We start from the raw sequence: 13,826 nt of genomic DNA, 5'->3' as shown, positions 1-13,826 counted from the left end.
GGGGACCCTTAGGCCCCGTAAGGGGTGAAGAGGCTTTTCAAAACCTTTTGTCATTAGCCTGGATTGGATTCATGTTCTTCCCCTGCACAAAACCCTCTGATGGGTTCTCCCTTCACCCAGAATAAAAGCCAGTTCTTCCCATGGCCGCCAGCCACTTCTCCCACCCCATTCCCTGTCACCGTCCCCGCCGCCCCCCTACCCCAGCTTCAGCCGTTTGGCCTTCTGGCTGGTCCTCAACTCACCACACACGTATCCCCATCTCAGGGCCTTTGCACTTGCCGCCCCCCCTGCCTGGAGTCCTCACCCTCCCAGACACTTGTGCAGTTCCCTGCCTCACCTCATTCACATTTCTGTTGGCACGTCACCTCTCTGGGAAGGCTGTCCTGGCCGCCCTGTCCACACTGCTCTCTGTCTCCCTATCCTGCTTTGTCTTTACCGTAGCACTGCGTGATACATTATATATCAACATATATGTTCTGTATCTGATGTATATGTTCCCACTAAGAACGTAAAGCTCGCAAGACCAGCAACCGTCCATCTCTTAATGGAGGTATTTGTTTCACAGTGGTGTTCTTAGAGCCAAAACTATTTGCTGGATGAATAGGTGATCTCTGTGTTCTTCTGCTGTCTCTCAGAAACATAAATCCCTTCAGGGGCAATTGTCATTCTTTCTTTGTGTCCTCCGGTGCACGCGCTCAGGTAGCGGGAGTGGGTTGAGCCCCTTGTGACAGTCATTGTCACCCAAGACGAAGGGCAGAGCCTAAATGTCAAATGAGGCTGGGAAAAGCAAAAACTTGAGGTGGGATAGGTGGAGGGGAGGGCGCTCAAACAACAGGATTAAGATTCACTGTGTTCTTTTAATGTATTTGTTTTTTGGGTATTTTTACCCTTTTAACTACTTTATCGTGATGGTGCAACCATCACCACCATCCACTCATCATCCCAACAGAAACTCTGTACCCATTCAGGAATAACTCCGTCCTTCCCCAGCCCTTGGCAACCACGCGTCTACTTTCTGTCTCTATGGATTTGACTCCTCTAGGGTGCCTCACGCATTCGGAATCCTATGGTATTTATCCTTTTGTAACCAGCTTACTTCGCAGAATGTCCTCAAGGTCCATCCATGTTGTAGCAGATGTCAGAATTTCCTTCCTTCTTAAGCTGATCTTGGTATAGATTTAGCACATTTTGTTTATGCATCATCCATTGATGGACACTTGGGTTGCTTCCACCCATTGGCTACTGTGAATAATGCCGCTGTGAATGTGGTTGTACACATATCTATCTGTTCAAGTCCCTGCTTTCATTCTTTCTGAACATAAACCAGGCCTAGAATTTCTAAATCATAAGGTAATTCTGCAGACTTTTTTTTTTATTTTTTGAGACACTGCCATACTGTTTTCCTCAGTAACTGCACCTCTTTACATTTCCGCCAGCATAGGTACAAAGATTCCAATTTCTCTACCTTTTTGTCAACACTTACTATCTTCTGGTTTATAATAGTAGCCATCCTAATATGTGTGAAGTGGTGTCTCATTGTGGTTTTGATTTGCATTTCTCTAATGAGCGATATTCTCATCTTCTCATGCACTTAGGGACCATTCATGTATCTTCTTTGGAAAAATGTCTACTCATATCCTTTGCCCATTTTGTAATCGGCTTATTTGTTGTTACTGAGTTGTGGGAGTTCTTTATATATTCACTTTGCATTTCCGTAGATATTTTAGAGTAAGCTTGTTTCTACCAAAGGGGAAAAAAAGCCTGCTGGGATTTTGATCTAGATGGCATTGAATCTCTAACTCTATTTAGGAAAAACTGATGTCTTAGCGATATTAAATCTTACAATCCATTAGACTAATTTAGGTCTTCATTTATTTGAGTCTTCCTTTATTTCACTCTGTGATGTTTTATAGTGTTCAGTATAGAATCTTGCACATTTAAAAATATTTGTTCTTAAATACTTTGTTTTGGGTGCTATTATAAACATTACTGTTTGAACTTTTTATTTTTTGCTAGTATGTAGAAATACCATTTTATATTGACCTTGTACACTGCAGCCTTGGACTGGATTCAGTTGTTACAGTAGTTTTATGGATTCCCCAGGATTTTCTACATAAACAATCAAATTGTCTTAGAGTGGTTTTACCTCTTCCTTTCCAATATTTCTGTCTTTTTTTTTAAAGATTTTATTTATTTATTTGAGAGAGTGTGCATGCACACGCACACGAGAGAGAGCACACGAGCAGGGAGAGGGGCCGAGGGGGAAGCAGACTCCCCGATGAGCAGGGAACCCGACTCGATGAGCAGGGAACCCGATTTGGGGACTCAATCTGAGGACCTGGAGATCATGACCTGAAGGCAGACGCTTAACTGACTGAGCCACCCAGGCGCCCTATTTGCGTCTTTTTTTTTAAATGATCTTTAGGTAGGTAAAGATTTCTTAGATGGTATATAAAAAGCATTAGTCATAAGAGAAACAATAATAAATTGAACTTAATAAATATTTTTAACTTTTGCTTTTGAAAAACACCATTAAGAAAATGAAAACAAGGGCGCCTGGGTGGCTCAGTTGGTTAAGCGACTGCCTTCGGCTCAGGTCATGATCCTGGAGTCCTGGGATCGAGTCCCGCATCGGGCTCCCAGCTCAGCGGCGAGCCTGCTTCTCCCTCTGACTTTCTCCCCTCTCATGCTGTTTCTCTCTCTCTCGCTCTCTAATACATAAATAAATAAAATCTTTAAAAAAAAAAAAGAAAATGAAAACAAAACAAAAGCAAACAAACAAAAAAGTGAGAAAAACTACATAATGAGTGGAAATACACACACACACACACACACACACACATATATATATATATGTGACAAAAGATTTTTATCTGAACTACATAAAGAACTCCCAACTCAATAGGTAGACTAAAGACTTGAAGACACTTCATTTAAAAAGGTATCCAGGGGTGCCTGTGTGACTCAGTCGGTTGGGCGTCTGCCTTTAGCTCAGGTCATGATCCCAGGGTCCTGGGATTGAGCCCCGCATCAGGCTCCCTGCTCAGAGGGGAGCCTGCTTCTCCCTCTCCTTCTGCCACTCCTGCTTGTGCTTGCTCTCTCCTTCCCTGTCTCTCTCTCGCTCTCTGTCAAATAAATAAAATCTTAAAAAAAAAAAAAAGGCATCCAGATACCTGTAAAGATGTGAAAGATTCCCACCATCGTTGGTCACTCGGATGCTAGTGAGTGGGCCACTCTTACGCTGTCTGTACTTCCAGGATAAAGTCATCATTGGACTGGCCTTCGACTGTGTGGAGAAGATGGTTTACTGGACGGACATCAGTGAGCCTTCCATTGGGAGAGCCAGTCTGCATGGCGGAGAGCCAAATACCATCATTCGACAAGGTGGGCAAGCAAATACCACTCTCCCTTCTTGGTTTGGCTTCTTGGGGGAGAGCAGAGTGCATGGTTGCATACAGGATATAGTGATTTGAGTGGGACTGGGTTCTTGGCCTCAACACCACCCTTTCCAGCCTTCTCTGAAAAGTCCTCTAAGGACTCATCATTAAGTCATGAACACCTTAGCTTGGATTTGTTGTTGGCCTAAGAAGAATACAATTAAAACAGGTAAGTGCCCATGCCTTTCTCTAAAAGCTTATCTAGCAAGTTTTAATGAACAATAAGGGCCGAACTCAACGGTCCACTTTGGATATCCGTTTCTCCTCTGGCTGTGGAGCCTAGAATTGATTCTCAGGATGTCTGCCCCATGGTATGCTCCATTAGGCAGATGCATCATAAAGTTGGGAGGATTACAAGCATATTGGCAAATATTATCCCTGATAGGTGACTATTCCCAAGACAATTTTCAAGTCAAAAGTTGCCACTTCAGCCTGCGACATCGTGGTGGTTGGCGGGGGAGGGTCCTTTTCTACCTTACCCCCCATGGTACTTGCTCAGATTGCCTGTGACAGAGGAGTATAGCAAAGCGGGCTGAACTTTCATAGGTATTCCTCAATTTTTAGTTGGCATTACTGATAATGAAGTGCATAACACCTTGGCATAGCCTACCTCTCAACATTTAACCTCGAGTCCTTAATTTATAGAGGTTGATTTAAGCCAAGGACTGTGCGTTATTATAATGTCTATATTCAAGTCATGACTATTTTCTGTGGCTGTGTTTTATCAAGATTAAAGACCCAAGAACCTGTATAAATTCCCCTTTACTGAAAATATTACATAATGCTAAGTCAATAACTCATCAGCTGACTTGCAGATATTTTCGATCAAAAGACATTGTTGTGCCAATGATAGGTCTTGTATAAAATCTTCTTGCTTCCTCTGCAAAACACTCAAGTCAAAGATACACCTTCTAAATGTATGAGCCTCATTTGGTATTTCTTTTGACTTGGGGCTGAATATCGCTTTTCCAATTTCCAGTTTAATGTTTCCATGACAATTGATATTCCCAGAGAGTCGCTGTGCCTGTGGAACAGCCTGTGGGGAAGTTTTTTTTTCCCCCTTCCTTGGCTCCTTCACAAAAGATGATGCAGCAGGAGCAGGAATCAAGCAGAGGTTGACTTAAATATGTCTAGCTTCGGACATAGACCCTGCATCCTTTTCTAGAAGCCAAGGTGCTACTTAAATAATGTCTGCCAGTTTTCATGGTTTGGCTTAATGAACAGAATTTTGAAAATGCCTTTTTGCGTCTTCTCCCTCTCTCTGTTAAAAATGTTGTTGCTGTTATCTCTGGTTTGACTTGCAAACCCCGTGGAAGAGGGGAGTAGGTCATCACTGCTATTTCCTGTTGCTTCTGGAACTGATAATCATCCAAGAAAGCTTTAAGCTCAGTAAGGAACATTCCAGGCCAAAGTCCACTGTGAAAACACAGAATGAAACTAGAATGTGATCTTTGTAGAGGGAAGATCACTGGGGAAAATTCTCTTTTATTTAAAAAGGGAGAAAGAAACTTCCACTTCATCCTTTATCATGGTAAGGTAGGTGCCTCCCTAGTGAGTGAAGGTGGAATGGGGTCCCAATGCTAAGCGTCTCTCTCTTTCCTTGAGTTAAACTCCTACCCAAATATCTTTAATAAGTATCCTAATCTGTTTCCTCTTGACATAAGCAGTATGGAAAATACCGCCTTGCTGTCTTCCCTTCTTAAGAAGCCCTGACTGCACAGTAAAGGGTGAGGTTTTCCAGACATTTCTTTGGCGTGATACTTCAAAAAGAAGTTTTTTCCTGGTTGGAGGAGGAGGTTTGGTTGCTCTTGGGTTCGAAATCAGGACCGGAGCTGTTTCTAAGGAGATGGAACGACACGGAGTTTCTGGGTGCCCCTGGATGTCTTGTGAAATAGTGCTATTGAACAGCCTTCCCCCCGACATTCCTGTCTGTGTGTCTGAGTCGTCAGTGTCCCTGGCAGAGGATGTGCTCATCCCAGATAGACCCTGGAATGATTTATTCTGGTTTTGTCTGAAAGACACCAGAAGTCTTCCGAGGTCAGCCTTGCTGCCCCTTCTCCCCTAGGGACGTGGGAAATATTTTAATACCTCCCAAATCTCTGCTTCTGGTTTGAATAATAAAAACCTTGTTCAAGGGCTGTTTCTCATTCTTAATAAACTTCCTCTGGCAGGGGTCCTTTCTGGGGGGCGGGGCTTTGGTGTTTCCAGCATCCACAGTCAAGGTCATATTAGGAGTCAAGTGAAGGCTGATCTGAGAGAGCCGAGGGTCTGAACCGCTTACACATTGGCAAAAAACACAGTGTGGGAATGATTTCCTCAAACCTGGGATCCCTCGGGTAGAGTAGCTTCTTCCTTGGCCTCTTCCCCTTCCTGGTTTCCAGCCATACTAAGTGACCTTTAGCTGTCGAATCAGTAAGATTAGGAAAGAATCCTAAGTGACCAGTAAAACCCTGGTGGGGATCTAATGTTTAGTTTGTTTTTATTTGTAGTCAGGGCATCATTTCAGTCTTGAACTTGTGGTTAGGTTAGGTGGGCACTGAAGGCTCATATTGCAGTGGGCTTACCCTGTGGCAAGCCCTGCCTTGAGAATCAGTCACTTATAACCTAGTACGGACTCTGGGAGTGTTACTTCTGATAACTCACGCCCCTTCTTTGCACTTTTCATATTTGTATAAAAGAAATAACAGCTATGATTTCTTGCTATTATCTCTGAGATGACCCTTTTCCCCTAATAACTAGTGAATAAGGCAAATCTATTTTTTGTTCCATTCCCATCTTAAGATCTTCCTATGCCTCCCCTTTGCTCATGGGATAAGCTCTAAGCTCCTTAACATGGGCATCCTAACTTCATCTCTGGCGGCTCTCCCATCCTCACAGACTCCAGCCGTCCAAAATTATATATAGTTCACTTCAAGCCATGTCCAATCTTCCTTTATACTTATGTGCTGGTCCCACCACCTGGCATCCCTCAGCTAGGATCTTTGCCTGACAAACTCCTGCTGGTCCTTCAGGAGCCAGCTTCACGAGGTGTCACTTCCCCTAGAAATCCTTCCTGGGTCTCCCCAGGCTAAGTCTGGTGTCCGCCTCCATGTTCCCATAAAGCCAGAACTCAGTCTGAATTGTGATCGCTTGCAAGCTCCTGGAAGCCAGGGCCACAGCTGAGGTGTGATGTTGGGCTTGGTTCCCAGTATGGTACACAGGGTAGGTGTCTGCCAAGTAAATGAGTGACATTCTTTAATGCATCATTTTGAGTGTTGGTTAACTTATAAGCAACAAGCATTCCACATTCCCATTCGTTTTCCCAAAGTGCAAGGGTGGAACACCATGTGAAATAACACTGAGTAATCAGAAAAACCTAATCTCACCTGCTTAAAAAACCCAGCAGTGTCCTGTGTTTGGTTCTAGATCTTGGAAGTCCAGAAGGCATTGCCCTTGACCATCTTGGCCGCAACATTTTCTGGACTGATTCTCATTTGGATCGAATAGAAGTTGCAAAGCTGGATGGCACCCAGCGCCGGGTGCTGTTTGAGACTGATTTGGTGAATCCCAGAGGCATCGTAACAGACTCCGTGCGAGGGTAACTGTGTGTAAATATGGGTGTGGGTCTATTCAGTTTGCAGCTGCTTTTTTATATATTCTCAAGCGGTAGGCTCTAACTCCGGCATTGCCCTCCTGAAATGAATGCGTCACAGGATGAACAGGTCTCAGTGGGTGGCTTAGAGATATGCACGGTGAAATGCCAGAACATTTATCCCAGTTCCCCGTGACCATGGACTTGATCCCATGTTCCACTTTTAAATCTTTAAGGAAGGGACCCTGTAAGTCGACAGCTCAGAAATTGGTTATTTCCATTTGAGTTGAATGTGGATCAAACCTGTGTTGTGTCAGCCCCAAAAGGGTATCAGAGGAGCATAAATGTACCCCTGAGGCTCAGGCCAACACACCATGGACCCCTGGAAGACCCCGTCTTGGGTTTTGTCATCACATCAATGCTTTCTCTCTTTTTCCCTATGACAGGCTCTGAATCTTACACACCACGCCCTCAGCGCCTTCACACTTTGATCCCTTCCCTGTGAGGCCACATCCCTAGTTCTGTGGCCCCGTGGCCACCTCCCTGATGGCAGATGCTGTGCCCCCCTGTGTAGGGACAGCAGACAGGAATTCCCACGTCTGTCTCATTGCAGTGTTCTGCTTTGTGCTGTCTTTTTGACCCACTTTAGCGAGATAGAACATGTCAGTTATGTTTAAGGGAAGCGAATTCACTAGTAAAGAGTAACCAAATTCAAACAACCCCCAAATCCAAGTCTCTTCCCAAAGGAGAACATGTCTTATCGTCTCCAGACTCGTTTTAGCCACACTGTGTTTGAACACCTGCTAATGTCTTCATCGTGGGTTTTTTTTTAAGTTGTCTTTGTAAACTTCTTCTCATCCTCTTCGTTATTCGTCTCCCTCTTTCCCTTCCTTTTCCTCCTCCAGGAACCTTTATTGGACCGACTGGAACAGAGATAGCCCCAAAATTGAAACTTCCTACATGGACGGCACGAACCGGAGGATTCTCGTGCAGGATGACCTGGGCTTGCCCAACGGGCTGACATTTGATGCCTACTCATCTCAGCTCTGCTGGGTGGACGCAGGTGACGGAAAGCCCCAGGCCTGACTCCTGGCTTTGGAGCAGTGCTTTTTTTTTCTTCTTTAAACTAAACATTTATTCTTATCCACTGCGGGCTAGTATCTGTTCTGGGGAAGATGGTGTGAGATAGCTCTTTCACTTTCTTGCGCAAAAACAGCTGCCCATCTTTGCTCTGCGCTGTATTGTTTCTCAAGGCTTGACGCTCGCTGTCCAAGGGCAAGTTCTCAGTCTTCTCAGTCAAGAGTCAGCAACCTCTAGCCCATGGGCCAGATCCAACCAGCCACCCGCTTTAATACCACCTGGGTCTTATAAATGGTTTTTACATTTTTAAATGTTAACATTGTAAGAGGTTACATAAATGTCTCCAGCATGTCCTCAATTGTGCCTCTTGGCCCACGAAACCTAAATTAATTACCATCTGGCCCTTGGAGAAAAAGCGTGCTGACCCCTTGAGCCTGTCCTCATCCTAATATCATCTATCTATTATGCAATTCATGCCTTACATTCCTATAGCTCGAATCTGTCCCCAAGGACTCAGGCGGGACTTGGAGCCAAGGAAGAGAAAGGTGTGCAGTCCTGCTGTGAGCCCCTGCCGTGGGGTGTCCCTGAGGCAGGCATGTGGGCGGGATGCTCCTTCGGGGAGCAGGGTCAGTCAGCTGTCCGTGTCTGTGGAGTACCGTACCTGCCCTGTTCCCAACACTGCTGGCTGCCATCGTGGGGCGGGGTGTAGGGGCTGCATCTTGCATCCAGGGTAAGGGCTCTGAGTGAGGGGAGGGAGGGCCTGGGAGGCTTCAGGGGGTAGGAACTTGAGCGAGACCTGGAAGACGTCATCATTCCTACTAAGTCCCCAGCCGCTCTGGGAATGAGTGGAGCTAGGAACGGCCCCTCGGCTCCGGCCCACGTTGGAACCAGGTCTGGGTCCCCCAGCGGAGGTGGGAGTTGGCCAGCGACAGGGGCAAGGCAGGGCAAAGAGAAAGCTTTCCACGGTTGAAGAGCGGGTCACGTGTGTTCTCCAGGATCTGTCATGGTCGCACTGACTTCTCTCACCCTTGCCCTCATCACTCGTCTTGACACAAAGGGGCCGTCTCATGTGTGCACAATGAACGCCTTGTTTTCGCTCCGCATAGGCACCAGTCGGGTGGAGTGTCTGAAGCCCGGGCAGTCCGGCCGACGCAGGGTTCTCGAAGGGCTCCAGTACCCTTTTGCTGTCACCAGCTATGGGAAACATCTGTATTACACAGACTGGAAGACGTACGTCAGCGGGGGCTGGGGAGCCTGCCCTGCCACCCTGTCTCTGGGAGGCCAAGCCCCCTGCCATGTGGCCCCCTGCCTTATCCTTCTGGTTGTTAGGAAAGGAGGGGGAAGAAGAGTGAGGGCGAGGGCACCTGGGGGGGTGGGGGCAGGAGGTGCTGTTTATCATCTGGATGCTCCTGGATGGGCACCTACTTGGACTTCTGGAGCGTGTCTGTTCTCTCCCCACAAGCTGGCCCAAGGTCCCTCGGTGGGTGGGCTCGGCTCCATGCCCATGCTGTGCCCCTCTTCATTTCGCTTCTTAAACTACAGTATTCCCACAGCCCCTTCTTGACCACCCATCCTGCACAAAGGAGGCTTCACACAGAGCAAGCAGCTGTGGTCGGGGGCATCTGGAGAGAAAGCTGCTTTCCCAGCTTGGAAGTTAGAGCTGAGGGGAGAGCTTAGCTCATCTTTGTCCTTTTTTAAGAAGCCAGAGAAACGCAGGCTTGTCCCTTCACAGGAGGAGGGAGGGATGGCTAGGAAGGCAGGCCACCGTGTCTCTGCGTGGCCTCTGGTTTGTCCCCAAAACCACAGAAGAGGCTGCCCTGTAGACAGAACGTTCGAGCCATCAGATGTGTCTTTACCTTCTGCCCTTTGGTGTTCCGTAGGAATTCCGTGGTCGCTGTAGACCTTGCTATTTCCAAAGAGACGGATACCTTCCACCCCCACAAGCAGACCCGGCTGTATGGCGTCACCATGGCCCTGGCTCAGTGTCCCCAAGGTAACTCACCTGTGCTCTTACTGTTCAGGGTGCCCTGAGGCTGCAAGCCCACACCCTGGCCTCTTGCAGCCCTCATCACGTGGCAGGTGAGACCCAGTCCCTTCCATCATGCGTCTTCCATTATTTAGTGGGTGAGCCACGTAGAAAACATTAGGGGATGAGGTGGAGATGGTGGACCAGGGTGAGGGAAAGCGCTGAATCTTGGGCTGGCTCTAGAAGTGAGTGGTCTTCAGGTTCCAAAGAGGAACATCCGTGTTATGATCTCTGCTGCTTTCAAAGTCCATCGATTTGGCCTCACAGCCACAATAATAATTGTTGCTCCTAATAATGACGAACATGGATGAGGTGCTTACTGTGAGCTGCGTACTTCACATACACCGACCCGGCGTTCTCGGTGCTGTGTGCTCATTGGTTCACTAATCCTCATAGCAGCCCCACTGAGGTGGGTACTGTGCTTGTGCCCATTTTATAAGTAAGGAAAACTGAAGCCGCTGGCCCAGAGTCACACAGCTCAGAGGCACGGCTGGGGGTGAGCTAGGCAGCCCGGCTCCAGAATCTGCTCTCCCTGAACTCGCCCTCCTTGGCTTCCCACCTGCCCCCCCACCACCCTGGTCCAATGTGAAGCCGAGTGGACAAGCGAGACAGAGAGCGCTTTGTGCTTGAAAATTCCAGCTCCGTGTTATAATGAGAGCTGGAAAATCCTTCCTGAGACCTGTTCAGTAGCTTTGATGGTAAATCGGCACAGTCCCCAACTCAGGAATCGGAAAACGATGTTTTTGCCCATCTGGCAGATCCTTAGTGAAGAGGATTCCCTATTCCTGGAGCACCCACATGCTTGGCCCCCTGGAAACCAAAGAGGGGGCTAATACAGAGGTTCCTCTCTTAGGGGGCAATTGAGCTGATTTCTGCCTTTTCCAGGTCACAACTATTGCTCAGTGAACAATGGTGGCTGCACCCACCTCTGCTTGGCCACCCCCGGAAGCAGGACCTGCCGTTGCCCTGACAACACTCTGGGAGTTGACTGTATCGAGCAGAAATAAAGACAAGAGTGCCTCATTCCCTCTGCAAGTATTCAGCAGCACCCTATTTGAAAGGGTCCAGACTGAAAACTATCTGATCTGGTGGCCACCACGCCCAGGTCCTATCCAGCCTGAGCCCCAACAGTGTTCCCCTCACTGTCCCCCAAAACATATGCCCTGGGCTTCCAGAATGGGAAAATCTCTTCCCCTACACACAGACAGAAAACCCTCCCAAGGGAGGATTATATGCCCATCCCAGTGCTCTGGAACCTTTCCCCAACTTAGCAGCCCAGTGGTGAGCAGAGACTCCCCAGGCCTGAGCTGCCCCCTCCCCTGTGGCCTTATGAGCTCAGCCTCACTCTGACACACCTGCCATCCTGTTATCTCCCTGACATACCAGCCAGGGCCACCCAGGCGAGGCTGTGAATGAAGGAGGGAGTTAATCCTCCCCCGCTTTTCTCTTGGTGCTCAGATTTCCCTCATCCTCCTAGCTTTCTCCCCCCGAGTCTACCACCTGCATCCTGCCCAAGGTCCCCATCACAGTGAGTAAGCCTTGGCCTTCGTTCAAAACCCACCCTGTCTTAGGGCTATGTGGATACTTGTGGGCCATAAGGAGCAGCCCCTCCCAGATAAGTTACTGGCATTTCAGCAGGTAGGCAAAGCCTTCAGTCAAAAGAGTGTCCAGTGGCAGGAATTTCAAGGTGTAGAGTCAGGTGTTTGAGGATGAGGATTTTTCAGAAGTGCTTACTTAATTTACACCAGTGGTTACCAGATTACTCCTGTTTGCGGAAAGCACCTGGATCCCAGCATCTGGTCTCTTGAGTGGCCTGGCCCCACGGCTGGCACCGATGCCCCGCCTCCCTCACTTCGGGCATAGCTGGGGGCTGGTACCAGTGATGACTCCCCTTTGGGCCCTTCCCTCCCTCCCGCACTGGTGAGAGCTGATCTACAGTCAACATGAGCTCGCTTCTCCTTTGTTTCTCCCTCTGCTCATGGCCCTTGCTGGCTGTCTTTTCATCAAAGAGGGCCAGGTTGAGTATTTATACTACTGACCCAGACCCTTGATTGCTCATTGGTGTAATTAAAGTGACCATTGCCACCTGTCATGTTTATGTGTTTAGAAACATCTCCAGGCCAGACGAGTAGCTAGTGTTACCTTTTATCGGCTGCTTCCCAGAGTTGCAAAACAATAGGAATTTTGGATTGAAAGCTGAGCGTATAAGGAGTTGGAGTCAGGAAGGATTAGGGTAAGGGAGTAGAGAAAGCTCAGTGGAAAGTACCAAAAAGAGACTGATCAAGAGGAAAGGGTAGAGAAGGGCATTTGACAGCAGCAATGAGAGAAACTCTTTAATAATCCCAAAGAGAAAATGGCACCTTTTGCCAAAGAACACTTACGCTTGAAGACATGGAAGAATTTGCTTGTTTTTCTCCTTGGGGCAGAGATCCTTCCCCTTATCTACAAACCTCAGTGAGTTCATTCCTCCCTGTCCCACCTGTACCTCCTCCCCACATTGTCCTCATCTGCTTCAGCATCCCAGTGGCACCTGGATCGGGAAAGAGCCTTTCCCTGGAGTTTGTTTTGAGAGCCAGATATATCCCCCAGAATCACACGATTTGGGGAACACATGGGTCTTTTATCCAGCCCAGCCCCCTGAATTAGTTTTGCTTATTTTTTATATTTATCGTTCCATATCAAACCCTCTATATCAAATGTTTGTCATGATTTTGTATAGGTTTTTATAACTATTTTATTCATTTTACTAGATTCATTCTAAAAGTTTTCAAATGGTCAATTCTTAAACTGTGGAATCCACTGAAGGTGCTTATTAACTGTTCCCCCAGATTTATACAAGTATTGGATGATTCCTTGAGTTTACAGCTGTACAAATATCAGTGCAGAAAATTAAACAATTTTTTGTTAAAAAAAATCTTTATCTTGTTTGAATGAAGACATTTACTGTTGGGGGCTGATTTAGGATAAGACAATAGCCATTTAATAATTTGAGTATAAAGTTACCAAATCCAGCAATTCCACTACTAAGTATACACCCAAAGGAATTGAAAACGGGCTCAGACAGATCCAGTGTTCACAGCAGCATTTTCTCGATAACCAAAGGTAGAAACAGCCCAAGTCCCATCAACAGATGAAAGGATAAATAAGTGTACTCCTACGATGGAATGTTTAGCCATAAAAAGGAAAGAAGTTCCAGCATGTTACAACATGGATGAAATTTGAAGTCATTATGCTAAGTGAAAGCTAGACACAAAGGAACAAATATATGATTCCACATATATGAGGTCCCTCGATTAGGCAAATTCACAGAGACCAAAGGTAGACTAGATGTCACCAGGGCTGGGGGCAGGACGAATGGAGAGTTACCACTTAATGGTTTCAGAGTTTTTATTTAGGGTCATGGAAGAGTTTGGGATGTAATAATTGTACAACATTGTGAAAGTACTCAATGCCACTGAATTACACACTCAAAAATGGTTAAAATGGCAAATTTTATGTTACATATATATATTCTACCACAACTCTTCAAGATTAAGAATGTGATATACAAGAACTGTTAAATGTGCACTTTAAATAAGTGAATTGTATGGCATGTGAGTTATAGCTCAGTATAGTTGTTTTTTTTTTTTAATCACTAAAAAAAGAAAAAAGCTTGTGATGGAAGATTGGCAAGTTGCTGATCACTGTAGTAGTTGCCTATATTTTAAAGATT

The 13,826-nt window shown here is 46.5% G+C and overlaps 1 protein-coding gene across 2 annotated transcripts in view; it reads left to right on the top strand.

Moving 5' to 3' along the window:
- Positions 1 to 13,028, top strand: part of NID1 (nidogen 1) — a 78,837-nt gene extending 65,809 nt beyond the window's left edge. For both annotated transcript variants that reach the window (XM_031016756.2, XM_006746081.3), the window contains 6 exons: positions 3,258 to 3,384; positions 6,843 to 7,014; positions 7,914 to 8,071; positions 9,195 to 9,318; positions 9,969 to 10,081; positions 11,000 to 13,028. In XM_031016756.2, the coding sequence (XP_030872616.1) occupies positions 3,258 to 3,384; positions 6,843 to 7,014; positions 7,914 to 8,071; positions 9,195 to 9,318; positions 9,969 to 10,081; positions 11,000 to 11,121 (816 nt within the window). In that variant the 3' untranslated portion in view covers positions 11,122 to 13,028. The remainder of the gene's footprint in view (positions 1 to 3,257; positions 3,385 to 6,842; positions 7,015 to 7,913; positions 8,072 to 9,194; positions 9,319 to 9,968; positions 10,082 to 10,999) is intronic.
- The last annotated feature ends 798 nt before the right edge of the window (positions 13,029 to 13,826 follow it).

This window comes from Leptonychotes weddellii, chromosome 6 (genome assembly GCF_054177405.1).
Source record: "Leptonychotes weddellii isolate Sample4059 chromosome 6, ASM5417740v2, whole genome shotgun sequence".
In the NCBI taxonomy this organism is placed as follows: Eukaryota; Metazoa; Chordata; class Mammalia; order Carnivora; family Phocidae; genus Leptonychotes; species Leptonychotes weddellii.
This window is presented reverse-complemented; position numbering and strand designations above follow the sequence as displayed.